The sequence below is a fragment of the Quercus robur genome, chromosome 3 (assembly GCF_932294415.1).
Source record: "Quercus robur chromosome 3, dhQueRobu3.1, whole genome shotgun sequence".
Classification (NCBI taxonomy): domain Eukaryota; kingdom Viridiplantae; phylum Streptophyta; class Magnoliopsida; order Fagales; family Fagaceae; genus Quercus; species Quercus robur.
In genome coordinates this window covers 60,480,125-60,497,660 of record NC_065536.1, presented here as the reverse complement: position 1 = coordinate 60,497,660, position 17,536 = coordinate 60,480,125, and the positions used below count along the sequence as shown (strand labels likewise).

At 32.0% G+C, this 17,536-nt stretch overlaps 2 protein-coding genes across 3 annotated transcripts; one reads left to right on the top strand and one right to left on the bottom strand.

Annotated features, from left to right (window-relative positions):
- The first annotated feature begins 4,345 nt into the window (after positions 1 to 4,345).
- LOC126718687 (pentatricopeptide repeat-containing protein At1g59720, chloroplastic/mitochondrial) lies at positions 4,346 to 7,477 on the top strand. Of its 2 annotated transcripts, XM_050421002.1 has the most exons (2): positions 4,346 to 6,153; positions 7,318 to 7,477. In XM_050421002.1, the coding sequence occupies exons 1-2, from the start codon at positions 4,429 to 4,431 to the stop codon at positions 7,399 to 7,401; spliced, it is 1,809 nt and encodes a 602-aa protein (XP_050276959.1). In that variant the 5' UTR covers positions 4,346 to 4,428; the 3' UTR covers positions 7,402 to 7,477. The 2 variants fall into 2 exon arrangements, with proteins under 2 accessions (XP_050276959.1, XP_050276958.1); XM_050421001.1 differs by lacking the exon at positions 7,318 to 7,477 and having other exon boundaries at positions 4,347 to 6,447.
- A 5,463-nt stretch (positions 7,478 to 12,940) lies between these two features.
- On the bottom strand, positions 12,941 to 16,140 carry LOC126718684 (uncharacterized). Its single transcript, XM_050421000.1, has 3 exons — positions 15,495 to 16,140; positions 15,106 to 15,400; positions 12,941 to 13,282 (listed from the first exon to the last, which is right to left on the bottom strand). Exons 1-3 carry the CDS (start codon positions 16,005 to 16,007, stop codon positions 13,260 to 13,262), a joined length of 831 nt encoding a protein of 276 aa, XP_050276957.1. The 5' UTR covers positions 16,008 to 16,140; the 3' UTR covers positions 12,941 to 13,259.
- Between the last annotated feature and the right edge of the window lie 1,396 nt (positions 16,141 to 17,536).

Genomic DNA, 17,536 nt, shown 5'->3' with positions numbered 1-17,536 from the left:
TATTTATATTATTATATACTCGTATATGACCTTTTAGTGAAATTTCAACTTAATTCATAAGGTTATATCTAAATATATTAACATTAGACTTCACGAGATATTGTTTTAATTGTGATATCGGACCATTTAAGAATATTGATCATATACATCTAATATTGCAACAAATGGCATGGATACCAAATTAGTTCAATAGAGAAGGTGATGCAACATTGACATTCTTAGGAAGGCACAATTGGAAGAAAATCCACTTCACCAAATTAATATAGAGAAGGTGATGCAACATTGACATTCTTAGTAAGACTCAATTGGAAGAGAATCCACTAAAATGGTAATTAATATTCCAAAAAATAACAGTTTCATACCTTAAAATTTGTTATAAGCGTGAAAAATATAATGAAATGCCTATTTTGTCTTGAGTTACTCTATTCAAACCCCCACATGGTATCTAGGTGATAGGTTTATTAGTCTAGAATCTAATGTAAATTTGGAGGTTTCAAATTCAATTTACCACACTATCAATTCATGGAGTGTTGGAGATATGTCATAAACAAAAGGTGGAATAATTTAGCCAAATATTGGGACAAAAATTCCTATAAAAAAAAATTTAACAAAGAAGGAAAAAGATACCTAATTCTACGGTAGTAGGCTAGTAGTATTTTTTTCTTTTTCTTTTTTTGAGAAACGACTAGTAGTATATCGGGTGAATAAATAACTAAACCACAAAATAAGGACCACATAATTAAGCCAATGGCAAGTTAGGAACATTATTGCTTATCGAATGGAATGTTAGCCCACATAAATAGGGTGACTTAACAGTCCACAAAAATAGGGATTTTATTTTATTTATTTTTATATATGTTACAAATATTAGGGAGACAACTATCATTTTTGTGAAACTTTGGAGGTCGACAAAGTTTTAAAATTTGTTCCATACTAATCGAAATGACCGAATATTTGTGCATAAATCAATACAATCAACCTACTTGTTACTCCATATCTTAGTCAAAATTCTAAGTTGTACCAGACTGTATCGATTTACCACTCCAAATTTTACTGATTTCAAATTGTATTTTTATTCATAAGATTTTATGAAAACCTTTATATATATATATATATATATATATATATTTTTTTTTTCAATTGTTATAAACCTTATATGTTTTTATTTTTGTTAATGAAATGACATGATATTTAAATTTGGTATAAAGTTATTGTCTTATTTATGTTAGTCTCAAGAGTCTAACAATACATCAATATCAAAATATTATATTTCAATAATCAAGTTGGAACAGTTCACGTAACAGATTTTCAATTTAATTATAGTCTTAAATTACAAACAATAATAAAAAAATGAGTAATGTACATTGCACCACGTGACCTACTCTACCAAACTTTGTCCTATTTATTCTTTTTGAAGGGAAAAAAAAAAAAAACTTTATCCTTTCTTATATATATATATATATATATATATCTATATTTTTTTTTGTTAAGCCTTTTGGTCAATTTCACATGACGTGGAATGAGGTTCGTAATAGGCTTGTGAGCTTATCAGGACCCATAACCATAATATAATCCAAAATATTAAAATGACTCAAAATGAGAACGTGCAGTGAAGTAGAAATAATAGCTGGAGTGATAAGAGAGAGTCAGAGTCTTTCTTTTCAAAATACAGTTAACACAGAGAATCAAGTCGGTAGCCGCGGAAATAACGAGTGGAATCGTTTTCTTCCATACGTAACTAATAAGTCCTAAACGCAAGTAACGCTAAATACGCACCCGTTGACACGACACCGTTTCCTTGTTTTTATTTTTATTTTTATTTTTTTATATTTTATATTTTATTTATCACAAAACGACAAGGATTTAAAGCTTAACGTGGGTGTTGGAGTTTGGGACAAATAACCCGACAACAATCCGACCAGTTCGATCCTTTTGAAATCAAAGCGATAGGTTTTAGTCTCGGTTTTTTCTAGATAGGTTTGCTTTCAAAATTTAAAGATATCTGTCGCTTTGATTTTAATTTTTTGGTTTCAAATTTGTACCAACCTGTGAAATGAAGTGAAACCCAACCAAACACCATGTGAGAAACTACCATATTTTACTTGTTTTATATTCTTCCACTTGTCAATTTGTACTACTTATTATATTTGAGCCATACAAAATATATATATAGCCACCAAACCCCATAACTCGAGTTTTACTTGAGAGACACTACAAACACATGAAATTTGATTTGTGATGTAACCCGTATTGATAATGGTAGGTAAAAAAAATGATATCAATCGTTTGTAAGAAAATTAGTAAAAGCTAACAAACTCAATAAATGAGAAAAATGAACTTCAAATGGTTGGCTTAATGGTTCTTAAGATCTCATTATATCCGTGAGATTCTGAGTTCAAAACTTCTTGTCAGCATTTGGAGTTATTTTTATAGGATTTCTTCCTGTAATAACTTGGTGCGTGTAAGACGAAGAAGCGATTGCATACACTCAAGATAATACTCAGATACTCGAAGAGGTTTGAACACACCTTGTTTGTAAAAAAAAAAAACAAATAATAAATATGTGCAAAAAAATGAGATTCTTCTTTATAATAACTTGGTGCATGTAAAACGGGAAAACTACATACACTCGATGGAATAATCAAAGAGATATAAACACCCTTGTTTGTAAAAAATAAAACAAATAATAAATAAGTGCGAAAAAAATGTTGTCAAATTTTTTGTATCATTACAAGTTTTACTTAGCTTGTTGGGCTGTATTGTGAAAAAGAAAAAAAATATATATATATATCCTACTAATTAACTTGTGGTAGGTCGAGCATTGATGCAAGTCATCATGCCATTGATTGCGAAAAAAAAAGTTTTGACTTGTTACATTATGCGAAGTATTTGTTACGTTGGGTGTTCCTGCTTGCTTGTTCATTGAACATTTAATAGCTTATTATTATTTTCTTTGAAGTATTTCCTATATTGCTTTAAAGAATGTTTTCTTTTTTTTTGAATATTTGTTGCTTGATGAAACTCGTACAGTCGTACTTGATAATATTTCATTTTTAGGTTAATTGTAAAATTCAATCTAAACTATGGGGTATTTATACTTTGCAACCTAAACTATAAAATTTTATAATCATTACCCAAAATTTGGCAAACCTTGTAAATAATAAGGGTCAAGTGGGTAACAATCAATGGATTAAACTAATGAAGTACGTAACTAGCAAATAATTGTTGGGCATGTTATAAACTTTATTAAAAACGAAAGCCCATTAGTTTCAAATTGGGAAAAGCCGAAGCCCGTTGTATACTCCTCAATTTGCACTTAGGTCCACGATTTCTTCTCCTATAGCGATAAAAATAAAAGGGGAAAAAATCTCTTCAATGCAATGATCAATTTCTTCCTTTCATGACCTCAATCACACTAATAATTTCCATATTTAATCTATTTCCTCTTAAGAGGTTTTACTTTCAAATCCTCTAAAATATTATCATTTCAATTTGGGAAATTTTCAATTGAAAGAAAGTTTTGAATCAAGTCGGCTAAAACCATAATTATTTCCTTTCCTTTATTATTGACTTATTGTGCGGTTAGCCACAAAGATGAAAATATACACAACTCACATTTTTCCTTTCTCTATCTTTTGCTGTCAAATTGTTCCTCGAGCATCCAACTACGACTTCATAGCCTTGTAGGTAAGTGCACACTAACAAATTGTTATTGTATACTGGAAAGTGACCACCTAAACTATTTGCACTGAAGGAACTTTTCCTAATGAGAGCAAAATTGACTGCAAAGTACAATGAATTTAGTTCTGTGCTTTAGTTCAACAAATTGCTAAGTTCCTAATTATTCCAATTTAGGTTTCAATCTACTATACTCTATGTTCTTTGAATTCAACTTTTTAGTTTTGTTAATTAGTTTTAACAACCTACATATATTTTTCCCATCAGCAACAACAAGGGTCAAATTGAAGGAGCAAAGAAAAGATCAAGAAGAAGAAGAAGAAGCAAGTTGTATCTCTAAAACCGAAAAGAGCAAGGTCACAAAAATAACTTGCAAACCAAATATCATATATTTGTTGTAACTCTACCATTTGTAGTGGAACTAGCTTGGGACAATCCAATGTTCATGTACACTTAATCTACTGAGATATAAGCGCATATCAAACACTTGTCACGTGTTCACATCTTAATGGGATCTAATGCACAAGAGTACTGGATCCAATTTTTAAGTAGTAAAATTTGTTATAACTATGACACTAGTATTTTTTTTTTTTCCTCATTCTAAATATCATCCATTCTAGAAATAAATAAATAAAAGAAAAAAAGAAAAAAAAGCATGTTAATGACTTCGATTAGAAAGCCCCCAATGAGCAAAATGAGTATCTTATCTGCCAACTGCCATAACAGCCAGCCAGTGTGTATCATATTATCATGTCAATGGTGCTCACAACCACACCAAGCCCACTTCCTCACTTTCAGTCTACGTTCACAATCAACAACAACAACAATGGCTACTCAGCTCAACATCGCAGCCACAGCCGTCTTCTCCAATTACTCAATGAATGTACGGACATGTCTCAGCTCAAACAAATCCACGCTCACACACTCCGCACTACCACCTCCACTCACAGTCCACACACCCTCTTTCTCTATTCCCGAATTCTCCACTTCTCTTCTCTTTCTGATTTCGACTACGCTTCCCGGGTTTTCGATCAAGTTCACAACCCCAATTCGTTCATGTGGAACACTCTCATAAGAGCGTGTGCACGAAGCTCTGACCGCAAAGAGGGGGCTATACAGTTATACTATAGAATATTAGAACAAGGAATAGTCATGCCGGATAAACATACATTTCCCTTTGTTTTAAAAGCTTGCGCGTATTTGTTTGCGCTTTTTGTAGGGAAACAGGTTCATGCCCATGTTTTGAAACTTGGGTATGATTCAGATGTTTATATTAATAACAGTTTGATTCATTTGTATGGAACTTGTGGGTGTTTGGATGTAGCGGAGAAAGTGTTTGTTAAAATGCCTGAGAGAAGTGTGGTTTCATGGAATGTTATGATTGATGCTTATGTTCAGTTAGGTGAGTTTGATACTGCATTGAAACTGTTTCGTGAGATGCAGAACATGTTTGAGCCTGATGGGTATACAATGCAGAGTGTTATTAGTGCTTGTGCTGGTTTGGGTGCTCTGGCTTTGGGGATGTGGGCTCATGCTTGTGCGTTGAGGAAGGGTGGTGCTGACATGCTTAATGATGTTTTGGTGAACAATTGCTTGGTGGATATGTATTGTAAATGTGGGTCATGGGAAATTGCTCAGCAAGTCTTTGAGAGGATGCCTAAACGCGATGTGAATTCTTGGAATTCAATGATTTTAGGGTTAGGCATGCATGGGAAGGCTGAGGCGGCATTGGAGTATTTTGTTAGAATGGTGAGGATGGAGAGGATTGTCCCGGATTCTATTACTTTTGTTGGTGTTTTGAGCGCATGTAACCATAGAGGTATGGTAAGTGAGGGCCGTAAGTTTTTTGATATGATGATTGCCGATTATAAGATTGAACCACGATTAGAGCACTATGGATGCCTTGTAGATCTCCTTGCTCGTGCCGGGCTCATTGATGAAGCTTTGAACTTGGTCTCAGGTATGCCCATGAAACCTGATGTTATAATTTGGAGGAGTCTCCTTGATGCTTGTTGCAAGAAGAATGTAGGTGTAGAACTTAGTGAAGAAATGGCCACACAGATCCTTGAGTCAGAAGGAGGTGATTGCAGTGGTGTTTATGTGCTTTTGTCTAAAGTTTATGCATCAGCTAGCCGATGGGATGATGTTGGAATGGTTAGGAAATTGATGACTGATAAGGGTGTAACAAAAGAGCCTGGTTGTACTTCAATAGAGATAGATGGCATTTCTCACGAATTTTTTGCTGGGGACACATCTCATCCTCAAACCAAAGAAATATATAAGGTATTGGATGTCATTGAAGAAAGACTAGAATCAGTAGGACATGCTCCTGACTTTTCACAAGCACCAATGGTTGATGAGCTCAACAATGAAAAACAACATGCTCTTAGGCTACATAGTGAGAGACTTGCAATTGCTTTTGGGCTCTTAAGCTTGAAACCAGGCATGCCTATACGTATATTTAAGAATCTTCGGGTATGTGATGACTGCCATAAGTTTACCAAATTAATATCTAGAATCTATAATGTCGAGATTATTGTGAGAGATCGTGCTCGATTCCATCATTTTAAAGATGGCATCTGTTCTTGCATGGATTACTGGTGATGATTTTCTGTTGTATGAAGAGTCATTAGATGTATATTAGGATAAAGTACATTAAAGACTTGTATGCACAAATTGCCTGCCACATCCATGTTATGGTGAATAATTTAATACCTTTTATAAAAGTATGTAGTTTTGAACATCTATGAATAGGAGAAAATTATCTTATACCGTCTTATGAGACATCTATGTCACATCATGTTTGAGTCCCACATGTTGTGAGAGAGAGGTCTCATATCTCATGAGATACATTCTTATGAATGGGAGGTAGTATCTTATGCAATATCACTCTCATCTATATGTAAGGTCCAAAACCGTAAGTTCCACATTCAAGAAAGAAGATTGTTGTATATACACTCCTTACATAGGATTAGGGTACTTCCTGTCCAAGCTCAAGCTGACCAGTTACAGCTAACTTATAAGATTCCACACGCACACAGAAATACAGAGCTTATCCATTGAAATTAACTCACATGTTAGCAGCCAGAGTCTTATATTACCTTTCTACGTTAATTACAATTAGTCCCATTAATTTCCCTGGCAACAAGAGTAGTTTAGTGATTTAAGCCAATATGCTTGCCAACTTTGTCTTGCTAACAAGTAGGTAGGTTTCTCACGTTAGTACATGACATCAATTGACAGTAGTTTTTAGTTTTAGCTCGATCATTTGGCATTAGTCAATCTTGATCTACTATGCAAGCCATTATTTAGATCATTTATATATTAATTGCTTCAGAATTCAAAATTATAATCTGACTTGCACTTTGCAGATGCACATGCTCTCCTTTGATTCCACATTGCTTGTCGGTTTAGACAAGTTCCTTTGTGTGATAGAATGACTCAAATGCAATTTTTATTAGAGAAATATGTGTGTCAGAAATCAGAATCACTACCTTATGATACTTTAATCCATTATTATTATTATGAATTATGTTAATTCAATTTAATATTTAGACAACATAAGCTTGAATTGAAAATCTTTATTCAATGCCGTAATAGTTATTTATTTTTATGAATATTCTTCTTCATGCTCTGCAGGGCCCCTCGCGTGTCCCCCAAATTATTGCTAAAATAAGGCCATGGATTGCGGCAGTTTTTATAGAGTCAATTTGCCTTTGCTAAAATAATGAAAATTTTTAAATTTTGGGGAAAAAGCATGATCTCAAATTGTAGCTATGGATAAAGTAACTCATAGAAAGTTTTTTCAAAGAAAAAGCCAACTTTTGTACCATAACTCTTGCCATCGCTCTGATGTGGTCAACTATGAGTGGTGGAGAAAAAGTAGTGAGTTCATATGAAATTGGTTGTCTACCAATCATAATCGATCACATTAGAGTTATGGTCGTAGAAGAACTATTTTTGAAAGTGTCATTCTTAAAAGCATATTGTATTTTCACAAGGTAATTTTTTAACATCACATCTTTCAAATATTACTAATTGTTCAATTATGTATTTAGAACGCAAAATTTTGAAACTATTTTTTTTTGTAAAAGTATGTTTTCAAATAGCTGACCCAAAGGAACAAACAATGTGCTATCAAGTATCATTATCAACCCCTATGGGATTTATCCATCATTGACAAATTCTCCATACGACTCAGTCTTTTGAAGTTGTCCACACATTCAAAAAGTGTTTCAGAAATGTTACTGCCATGTGAGTGAGACTAAAGAGAGTGGTAAGTGGATAGTGGATCCTGAAGTTTGAGCTGTGGTGCACTTGTGCTTTGACTGCTTTCTATCCTTGCTAATGGTTGCTAACTTGCTATGCCGAATATATCTACAAAGTTGAGTACATGAAAGATTACAAATTGAGGGGACGATAATTAATTGGTTTTATTTAAATAATATAATAAATGAATGAATGTTTAACTTTACTCTTTTTTTTTTTTTCCTTTTTTTTTTTTTTTTAAATCATAGACACTTGGCCTATTTGTCTAAAAGTTTGAAAATTATATTACTAAAAAGTTTTGTTCGTAAGTTATTTAGTTATAGTCTCTTTTGAAACTCAATATTAGAATTGTTTGTAAGTTATGGGTCCACGTTTGTGGGGTCTACCCTATATATATGTGAGGGATATTTTGTGCAATTATTACCGGGTAAAATCGACCAACTTGGCTCCTAAATTCAACTTGGTCCTTAAATCGTTAATTATTAGTCAATTTTGAAAAGTCTTGAACCTTGGGTGTTAATGGTATTTTACTCATCTATATATATATATATATATATATATTAATAGGTAAAACTGAGAAAAAATCCAATTGAAATTTAAGTTGGAATTCAATTAAAGTCTAATTTTGTACCACATGTCCCATCTAATCTAAGTTTTAAATTTTTGTACCAAGTGAGTTAATTCTGTGTTAAAATTAGATTTCAATTAGAGTTTAATCTTGCACTACGTGTCCCATTTAATCTAAGTTTTTTTTAATTTTTGTACCAAATGAGTTAATTTAGTGTAGAAAACGAATAGTCCAATATAAATAAATCATAAAAAACCTAATCATATAACTAAAAAAAAAAAAAAAAAATCAAATTTATAAGTCATTTATGTAATATGCCATGACTATGTACGATCTATTACTAACTAGGTTATATATATATATATATATATATATATATATATATTAAACCATAGTTTATAGAAAATTCAGTTAGAATCAAAATTGGATTTTGCTTTTGTTAACTTTCCATACAAATTAAATTGTTTAGAATTTTGTTATTATTTTTTCTCTGAACTAATGAATATATTTTTTATACAATTTCTATTCAGATATTTGTATACGAAGATATTGAATGTAAAAAACTGTAATTGAGCTGAATGATTTTATACACCTATTCTCATTCAATTTAAGAGATATTATTTGACCAATTTATTATTTTATTTTGTGTTGTATTTAGTAGAATTTTATAGACAATAATTGTGAATTGATATTGTATATGTAAATCTGATAGTGATTTTCAAAATTATGTATGTAATAGCAATGTAATGAAAAACTTGGTGTAAGTAACGAATATCATGAAAATTGCAAGAAAAAACTATTTTAGTACCTCCAAATGTACTGATCAAACTATGTCTTATATGTTTAATAACCCAAGCTAATATCAATAGTACTACTATAATTTTTCATTCCCGTGTGTAAGCATGGGTTACATACTAGTTATTTTACAAAAGAGATTGAAACTTAGTTTGGACAAATTTGAGTTTCAAAAGTGGCTATATAACTAAATAATTTGCTAAAGAAGCTTTTAGTTATATGGTTCTAGGAAAAGCTATTGTTTTGATTAAAAAAAGCCATTGGCACTTAGTTTGTATTTTTTTTTTTTAAATTAACATTTTAAAATCAAACTCTAAAATTTTAATATTATTTCATTTGAAATTTCCAATCAAACTATAAAATTAAATTTGAAAAGTTTAAGATTTAAATTGATATGACTTTTAAAAGTCTATAGTTCAATTTTAAGCTGATTAGATGATTTAATTGTAACAATTTTAAACTTTATGGTTTAATTTAAATTTTTAAAAATAAAAGTGTTTAATTTAAATTCATTTAAGAAATACAGGGCTTAAAAGATAATTACATTGAGTATTATATAACATTAAAGTTGTAGGGGTATTGGGCCTAGGAGCTCATTATCTATGTATAAGGGGTCGTTCAAGGAAGGGTAAACATTGTCAAGGGAGTCCGTATTAGTGAATGAAGAAGTTAGTTTTGATCATAATGGCCTTGGAGGTTGGGCCGAGGATGAGTGCCCCCTCGGCTAACCCAAGCCGAGATTCATAAAGGTGGTCTGCCGTCCAAGAGGATGTTCCAGGAAGTTCTGCTGGCACAGATAAGCATTGCAGAAACAAAGGATAGAAGGGAGTCCTAAAACATCTAAGGAGAAAGCTACTACTACTGCATTAATTGCTTTGCAACTAACTCTCTGGTTGCATTAATATGGAGGTGATACCTGAACAGTGGCTTTCAGCCTTACAGCTATTACCTAAAGACTTTAGAAAGGTGCTGATGGGGCAAGTATCAAGGCCAACCATCTAGCTTGCATGTGGAGGGTGGAGATGAAAACAGAAAAGAGTATAAAAGAAGAAGGAAGCAATGAGAGAAAGGGATCGGAAATTTGTAAGAGAAAGCACGGTAGTAGATTGAACCACATCTGTAACCATTTTCAATCAATATATATTAGAACAGATCTTCTCGAATTGTGCCAAAGACAAATTTATTTAGATAATTCCAGTCCATTTCTGTTTGATTATCTTTTAAAATCCATTCTAACTGTTATCTCATTCATTAGAGCCTAGTTTTCCAACTCACTCTCTACAAATTCATTGTATTGGGCTTGGATCCAATCATATTTTGGGTCTAAGGTCAAAAACGCGTCCTTACAAAAGTCATGAAAGATTTGAGTAATGTTAAGGATATTACAAATTTTACTATATAGGTCTTAAACATGTCACCAATCATAAAATGTAATTCAAATCTATCATATTGTTAGAAAATACTACAAATTTTCCTACATAACCTTTACAAATTGATATAACACTCATTAGTTTATAAGTTGATTGTAGGATTCTTATAAACTTCTAAGTGGCACTCATCACATTTATTGTCACATTGATTTGTAAACTTTTTGTAGTATTTCTAAAATCACTCGACAATTTTTTTATTTTTTTATTTTCTCTAACCTGTTCCACATGATTTAGATTCATTAATACACATGGTAAAATTCTAGAACTATTACAAATTTTACCATAAAAAAATTATAAGCTAATGTGGTAAGATTATGATTGGTGACACTTAAACAACATAATAAATAAATATATAAATTACTTTTAAGTAGTTGGTAACATGTCAATTTATAAGGTTTATGTAGTAAAATTTGTTTTATCACTAACATCACTTAAATATATCTATTTATTAATTGTCATTGTAAATTTATTCCAAAGTTTGACTCTACTTTTGTCTACATAATCATTTTTTGTTAGACAATATAAAATATTGCCTCTTTATACAATGTGTCAAATTTAAGTATTTCCTTTTGAGTATTTTTTTTTGTGGGGGGGGGGGGGGGGTGTTGGGGGAGGGATTATTCAATAGTTCTGGTCTTGTGGGAGGAGAGATTTGAATCCTAGATGTTTCTACTGAAACACCAAGAGGTGTCAGTTGAACTACAATGCTCTTGGCACAAAATACTAATATAAGAAAATATAAATTTAACTACCACAAACAATTCATTTTAAAATTGTACTAACCTCTTTCTTAAATCTATGACCTCTAGACTATCTAAATTCGCATTCAAGTTTGAAGAGTTTATAGAAAACAATGATAGTTTACTTAGGATCATTCAAGCATGAATAGTCTAAATTAAGAGTTCTAAAGACATATCTTGTACAAATGAAAGAATTGCTTTCTCAATTGCCTCTACAAATTTATCTCAAAGTTTTAAATTAATAGTAGTTGATGTATCAAAGTACATACTTGCATCAATTGCCTCTACAAATTTATCCCAAAGTTTGACTCTAATTCTTGGTTAAATTACAATTAAGATAAATTTTGATTTCAATAAAACTAGGAATTTTAGTTGAACAATATCAAATTGAGACACGAAAATCTTGCTTGGTCGCTAGTGTAGTCTTCTTAGGCTCTTTTTTGTTTTTTGGCATTTATTCACGGTCATCTTCAAGGCAACTTTATCTTCACAAGTTACATTCCAAACTCAAGTTGTCTTCAAACTTCTACCTTCAATTTGAAGGGTGTGTTAGGGACTCAGAGATATTAGATTCATGTGTATTGGCCCAAGGGTCTAATTATAGTGTTAAGTCCATGTATTCCTAACCCTATCACCTAATCTTATACGTGCCCTACTTAGGATTCATTGTAACATATGAATTGAGATTATAGTGAAGATGTAGTCGTCTAGGACTTCTTCCGTGAATGTAGGTCGTTAGGCAAAACCATATAATCCCTACGTTCTCCCTCCTCTCTATACTCTATCTTCCTTATATAATAAAGCCTAACTAGACCTTCAAATTATATGCAATTAAAAAAAAATACCCCTGAAAGTAATTTTACAATAAAATTAACTACGCAAGTCTAGAAAGAGAAATTAAATGCATTCCGGAAAACAAAATCACAAAACCTTGCATTGCTCCTTTATTTTTATTTTTATTTTTTTATTTAAATAATGAAGACACGTTTGCTTATATTTTATAAGTATTTCGTTAATGGATATCCTAAGGGTATTTGTTAGCTAATTATTTTAAGAAGGTTTTTATGAAAAAAAAAAAAAAAAAAACAATTGATTTTTTAACAACTTTTTCTATTTTTCATAAAAATTAATAGTACTAGAACTTCCTTAAAATTGTTATTAACAAAGGGAAATGTTAACGAGTGTCCTTATGGCACTTGTTAATGATCCATATAAAGAAAGTTTTTATGGAAAATGAAAAAAAAAAAAGTAATTAATATTTTGACAGCTTTTTTCATTTCCCATAAAAGTAGTATCAAAACTTTCCTAAAGTGAATTATTAATGAGTGCCTTAAGGCACTCGTTAGCAAAACCCATTACCAAATGCTCCTGAAGACATCCAGTAACTGAACCCATTTTATAATGTAATATAACCTTTGATGAACCCCACAGAAGAGTATCATCAGAATTAGCTTCCAAGAAGAACCAAACAGGAACTTTATTGATGGGTCACTAGTATTGTTATGACTGCCCATCATATCAAATAGAAGCATGTGCTTTGAGCTTTCTCCGTTCAACTGTCTAATTTATTAACACAACAGAACAGAGTATTCCGGCTAAAAATAAAGAAAAACCACACAACAGAGTAAGATCCACCCTCTCAAAAAAAAAAAAAAAAAAGAGTAAGATCCTGAATGCTTTGAGGCGGCATACAAACTGGCCTGAATCATAATTTTACAGAATAATTGTTCATTCATATGAAAATTATTGCAATGTACCTCATGATGCTTCTCTTGATACTTAATTTGCGAAGTCCGTTGCCACTGATACACCAAAAGCAAAGACAAAAAGATATTATGAAATGGAGATGGGCAATCAAAAATAAGAAATAAGAATACAAATTGTTCACTACAGCCCTTAAAGCTGATGGTGAAGATGAAAGAATATGATGATACAAGTTAAGTCATAGTTATCTCAGTGATATTATGAACGCAAAAGAGATGCAACGCTTGATATTCTGATGCAATCAAGAGGATCACAATAGTAGGAATGAACTCTTCTGAAATTACATTTTCAATGACATTTATGTCATTTGATGAAACAAATTGGAAATCCACCAAACGGACCAATAGTATATCTTCACATGCTTAGCAATATTGTCCCTCCAAACAAACTTTTGATCTTACAACTATGTTGGTAATTGCAGGTATTCTAAAGGAATGGGATAGAACTTTAAAACCAACCATGTCTTTCATACCTAATTGTTACTTTCTAGTCTTTCTTTTGCTAGCCTTCATTGTATAGTTATCCTTTCTATATCTATTCAACTCCTCCTAGTGTCCCATAAAAAAAATAAAAAAATAAAAAAATCCTAGTGTAAAACAGAGAGAAGTATCAACAACAAAAACAAAAAAAAAAAATTTGGTACCTATCAAGATTCAAAAGCTACAAGAGTACATCACATGGTGATAATTATTTTGACATAGAAAGCAATCTTGCTAAAGAGTCAAATTACTGAAGCTAAGTAACTACCAGTTAGCATATTTAACATGCTTGCCACTTTGGTAAATCTTTGTACGTTTCTTTTATAATGATAATCCGCATCCATAGTTTCCCAGTATCCTTCAAAAGCCTTATGCACCACTTGACAATACAGCCCAAATATGTGCTTTCCTAGTATGCAACTGATGACCAAATACTGAAATGTCGAGGGAAATTGGAGACTTAAAAATGTTCCCTCCAAGCAAACAGGCACCTTTCAAATTCAATGTTTAATTTACAATAAAGGCTTTGACTACCCTACAGTGAGCTTCACAAAGCATGGTTGTGCACTTTATGCTCAACCCCTTTTTTTAAAAATAAATCACTTTATGTACCATTTGACTGATAATAAAGCATAGGGAATCAGATCAGAATCTAATCTATTAGAATTCTGTGTTTAATACAAACTGATCGTGTGTTCCGTGTATTTCCGAAAAAAATCATTTTTACCAGGTTGTAATGCTAATTATTTATCAGATTCATACACCAGTTATCACAAAATCGATTGAGAATTCAGGAAAGATGATATATACACAGTTTTTGGGAGGGCAAATAGAATTATTTAGAGAAAAGAAGATAGAATTTTGGTTAAATCTAATGAACCAAAAATAAACAATGGATAAAGTTTGGATTTGACCAAGGAAATCCTAACCTTTGGGAACCAACTAGGATCCAACTTTGATTAAACTTATCTGATCTCTTTACTTAATACAAATACTTAGCTGGTTTTATACCAGTTACTAGTTTCTACATCTTAACAATCGAAAAATAAGGACCTCACAACGTTTTCAATCTAAAAAACCCAAATAAAATACCTAGTAAGGTGCTAACAATTTCTAGTCATGGACTCACTTCACATAATCTTCTCCTAAAAACTAGGACATAACTAAACTAACTTTAACTATTGGAGTCCTACTACCAAGAATTACAAACACTCTTACTGCCAAGGACTCTAATAAACATAGATGTTAAAATATCAAACTTCTATAACACACAAATAATAAACCCCAAACATTATCCCACTTCTACATGATCTATTATGGACCCATAGCCCAAAATTCATGTACGTAACAAAAGATCAAACCAACTGAAGGTTAAAACTCACCTTTGGATGAAGATTGAACCAAAACAACATGCATAGTTGAATTGTTTGGAGGAAGCTGCAATCGAAGGGGATGAAGGTTTCCATTGAAGGGATTCCGAGTACACACTATAATACCCTCCAAACCCGTCTCTCTCTCCAATTTCTGAGTCATTTCTTCAACCACATTACCCTTGTAAGTAAAATACTCCTCCACAGCTTCATCATCCACTTCACCATTATCTTCAGCCACATGATAGAATATAGTCCTTCCCTCTGACCTTGGTGATGCTGCACTCACATCATTCGAACCACTAGACTGCAAACCAAAACACAAAAACAAAACACTTTTACAGCTAAACCAAAATATTCAATTTTTATATTAAAAAAAAAAAAAAAAAAAAACTCAGAACCTCCAAAGAATTCTGATGTGATGGTGGGTGTGAGTTTTGACTCGGAGACTGAGCTTGAATCTCGACAATATCGACATCCCAGAGAATATAATTCTGAGAAGAGTCCCTAAAAGGAATGTCATGGGTGATAGAGTTTCTCCAAGGTGGCATACCACCATTGGCTCTCAAGAACTTGCCGAACCGGGTCTTTAGCTTGACCCGGGACCCTTCGTTGATGGGTTCCCAATCGTGCGAGGAGTCGAGCCTCTGAGGCAGAGATTGCACCACTTTGTGACCCGTCGCGCCAAACAAGTAGGGGTGGTTCGAGGCAGTGAGGTACTTGTTGTAACAGCTCTTGAGTCGGATTATGGATTGTGTGCCTTTGACAAACTCGACGGTCCACCAGGCTTTCTTGCTGGAGGTGGAGGATCCGTTTCGCTCTTGGGTCACGGACACTTGGTCTTCCTCGGCTACAAGGTACTTGTCATGGTGGCTACGGAGGCGGACCGCTTTGGCGTTGCCGAAGAGGTCCATTACTCTCAGTAAAAAACTTTGTTCTCGGAATTTTCAGAGTTCAGACAAGAAATGTTTTAATCCCCATGCATGTGAATGATCAGACTGAAGAGAATGGTAAAGTGAATGATGAATTTGAGCTGTTGTGCTCTATTTAAAAAGATCTGCTGGTATACATCATGCCAATTTCTTTTTCTCTCTCCTCTTACATGTCAGATCTCTTATTCTGTGGTTGAAAATTTTTTTGATGAACATTTTGTGGTTGAAAATTAAAGTAAGAGACGTGGTATTGTTAAATGCTACATTATAATAGATATATTAACTTTTTATCGTGTTAATATAATATATATTAACTTATAAATTAACTTTTTGTCGTGTTAAAATAGGATTTTTTAGAACAACTAAGAACATCATTGTTGAAGAATCTACTCTATCCTATTTTACCATCTTAAAAAGTTATTTTATCAATTATATCATATCATTTTACAATACATCCTGCATCCAAAAACTCTATTATTTTACTTTTTCATTAAAATATTATTTTTTTAATCTTTCTTTATTATTTCTTTCACATCATCACTTTTTTTCAGCTAAGAATCTGATTTCAACGGAAAAATGGTGGAATAAAAAAAAATATATATATATATATATATATATATTTTTTTTTTTTTACCATAGTGTTACAGTACAATTCTAAAGCAAAAAATTTTGTAATAGTGAGATATACCATTTTTTGATGCAAAGGTTTTTGAGCTATGAAATGCCAAAAAAGCCTTAGATATAGCATTAGCATTCTTCAATTAATGCTCTAATGCTAGTTCTTTTATTATGCTAAAGTTAACTATAATTTGTAGAACATGAAAGCTAAAAAACTGACTTTTTATATTAGGAGAAATTACATTTTACCACTCTAAATTATATCATAAATTAAATTTTGCATCATACACTTTTAAAATGTAAAATGCACTGTTAGAACCATAAATTATAACTTGTGTTATACTTTGCACCTTGTTGAGGTCTAAAAAAATATGAAGTTGCACTAAGGTCCAAAATTCTTGTGTTATAATAGATAAATTAACTTTTTGATGTGTTAAAATATAATTTTTTAGAACAACTAATGCTAGTTATCTAACTATGCTAAAGTAGTTAACTACAATTTTTAGAACATGAAAGCTTAGAAATTGACTTGCCGACACCATGAATTGGTTTATATAAGGAGAAATTACATTTTACCACTATAAACTATATCCTAAATTAAATTTTGCATCATACACTTTCAAAATAAAAAATGCACGGTTAGCACTATAAATTATAACTTATGTTATACTTTGTACCCCGACGTAAATTTTGCCATTATCTTAGATAGAAAACCTAATCACATGTGAATCGCATGACTCATGCTTAAGTGGCACAAGGTCAAGTGATTCGCATGTGATTGAGTTTTCTATCTAAGATAATAGAAGAATTGATGTCGGGGTGAAAAGTATAATATTGGTATATTAATAGTTCATGAAGATAAGTGATAACTACGTATTCTGAAGTTTAGGGTA

Coding starts and splice junctions, on each gene's coding strand:
- LOC126718687 (XM_050421001.1), top strand. CDS start 4,429: ATGTCAATGGTGCTCACAACCACACCAAGCCCACTTCCTCACTTTCAG.
- LOC126718684 (XM_050421000.1), bottom strand. CDS start 16,007: ATGGACCTCTTCGGCAACGCCAAAGCGGTCCGCCTCCGTAGCCACCAT. Junction 15,401..15,494: donor CACATCAGAATTCTTTGGAG/GTTCTGAGTTTT, acceptor TTTGGTTTGCAG/TCTAGTGGTTCGAATGATGT. Junction 13,283..15,105: donor GGTTCAATCTTCATCCAAAG/GTGAGTTTTAAC, acceptor TTGGTGTATCAG/TGGCAACGGACTTCGCAAAT.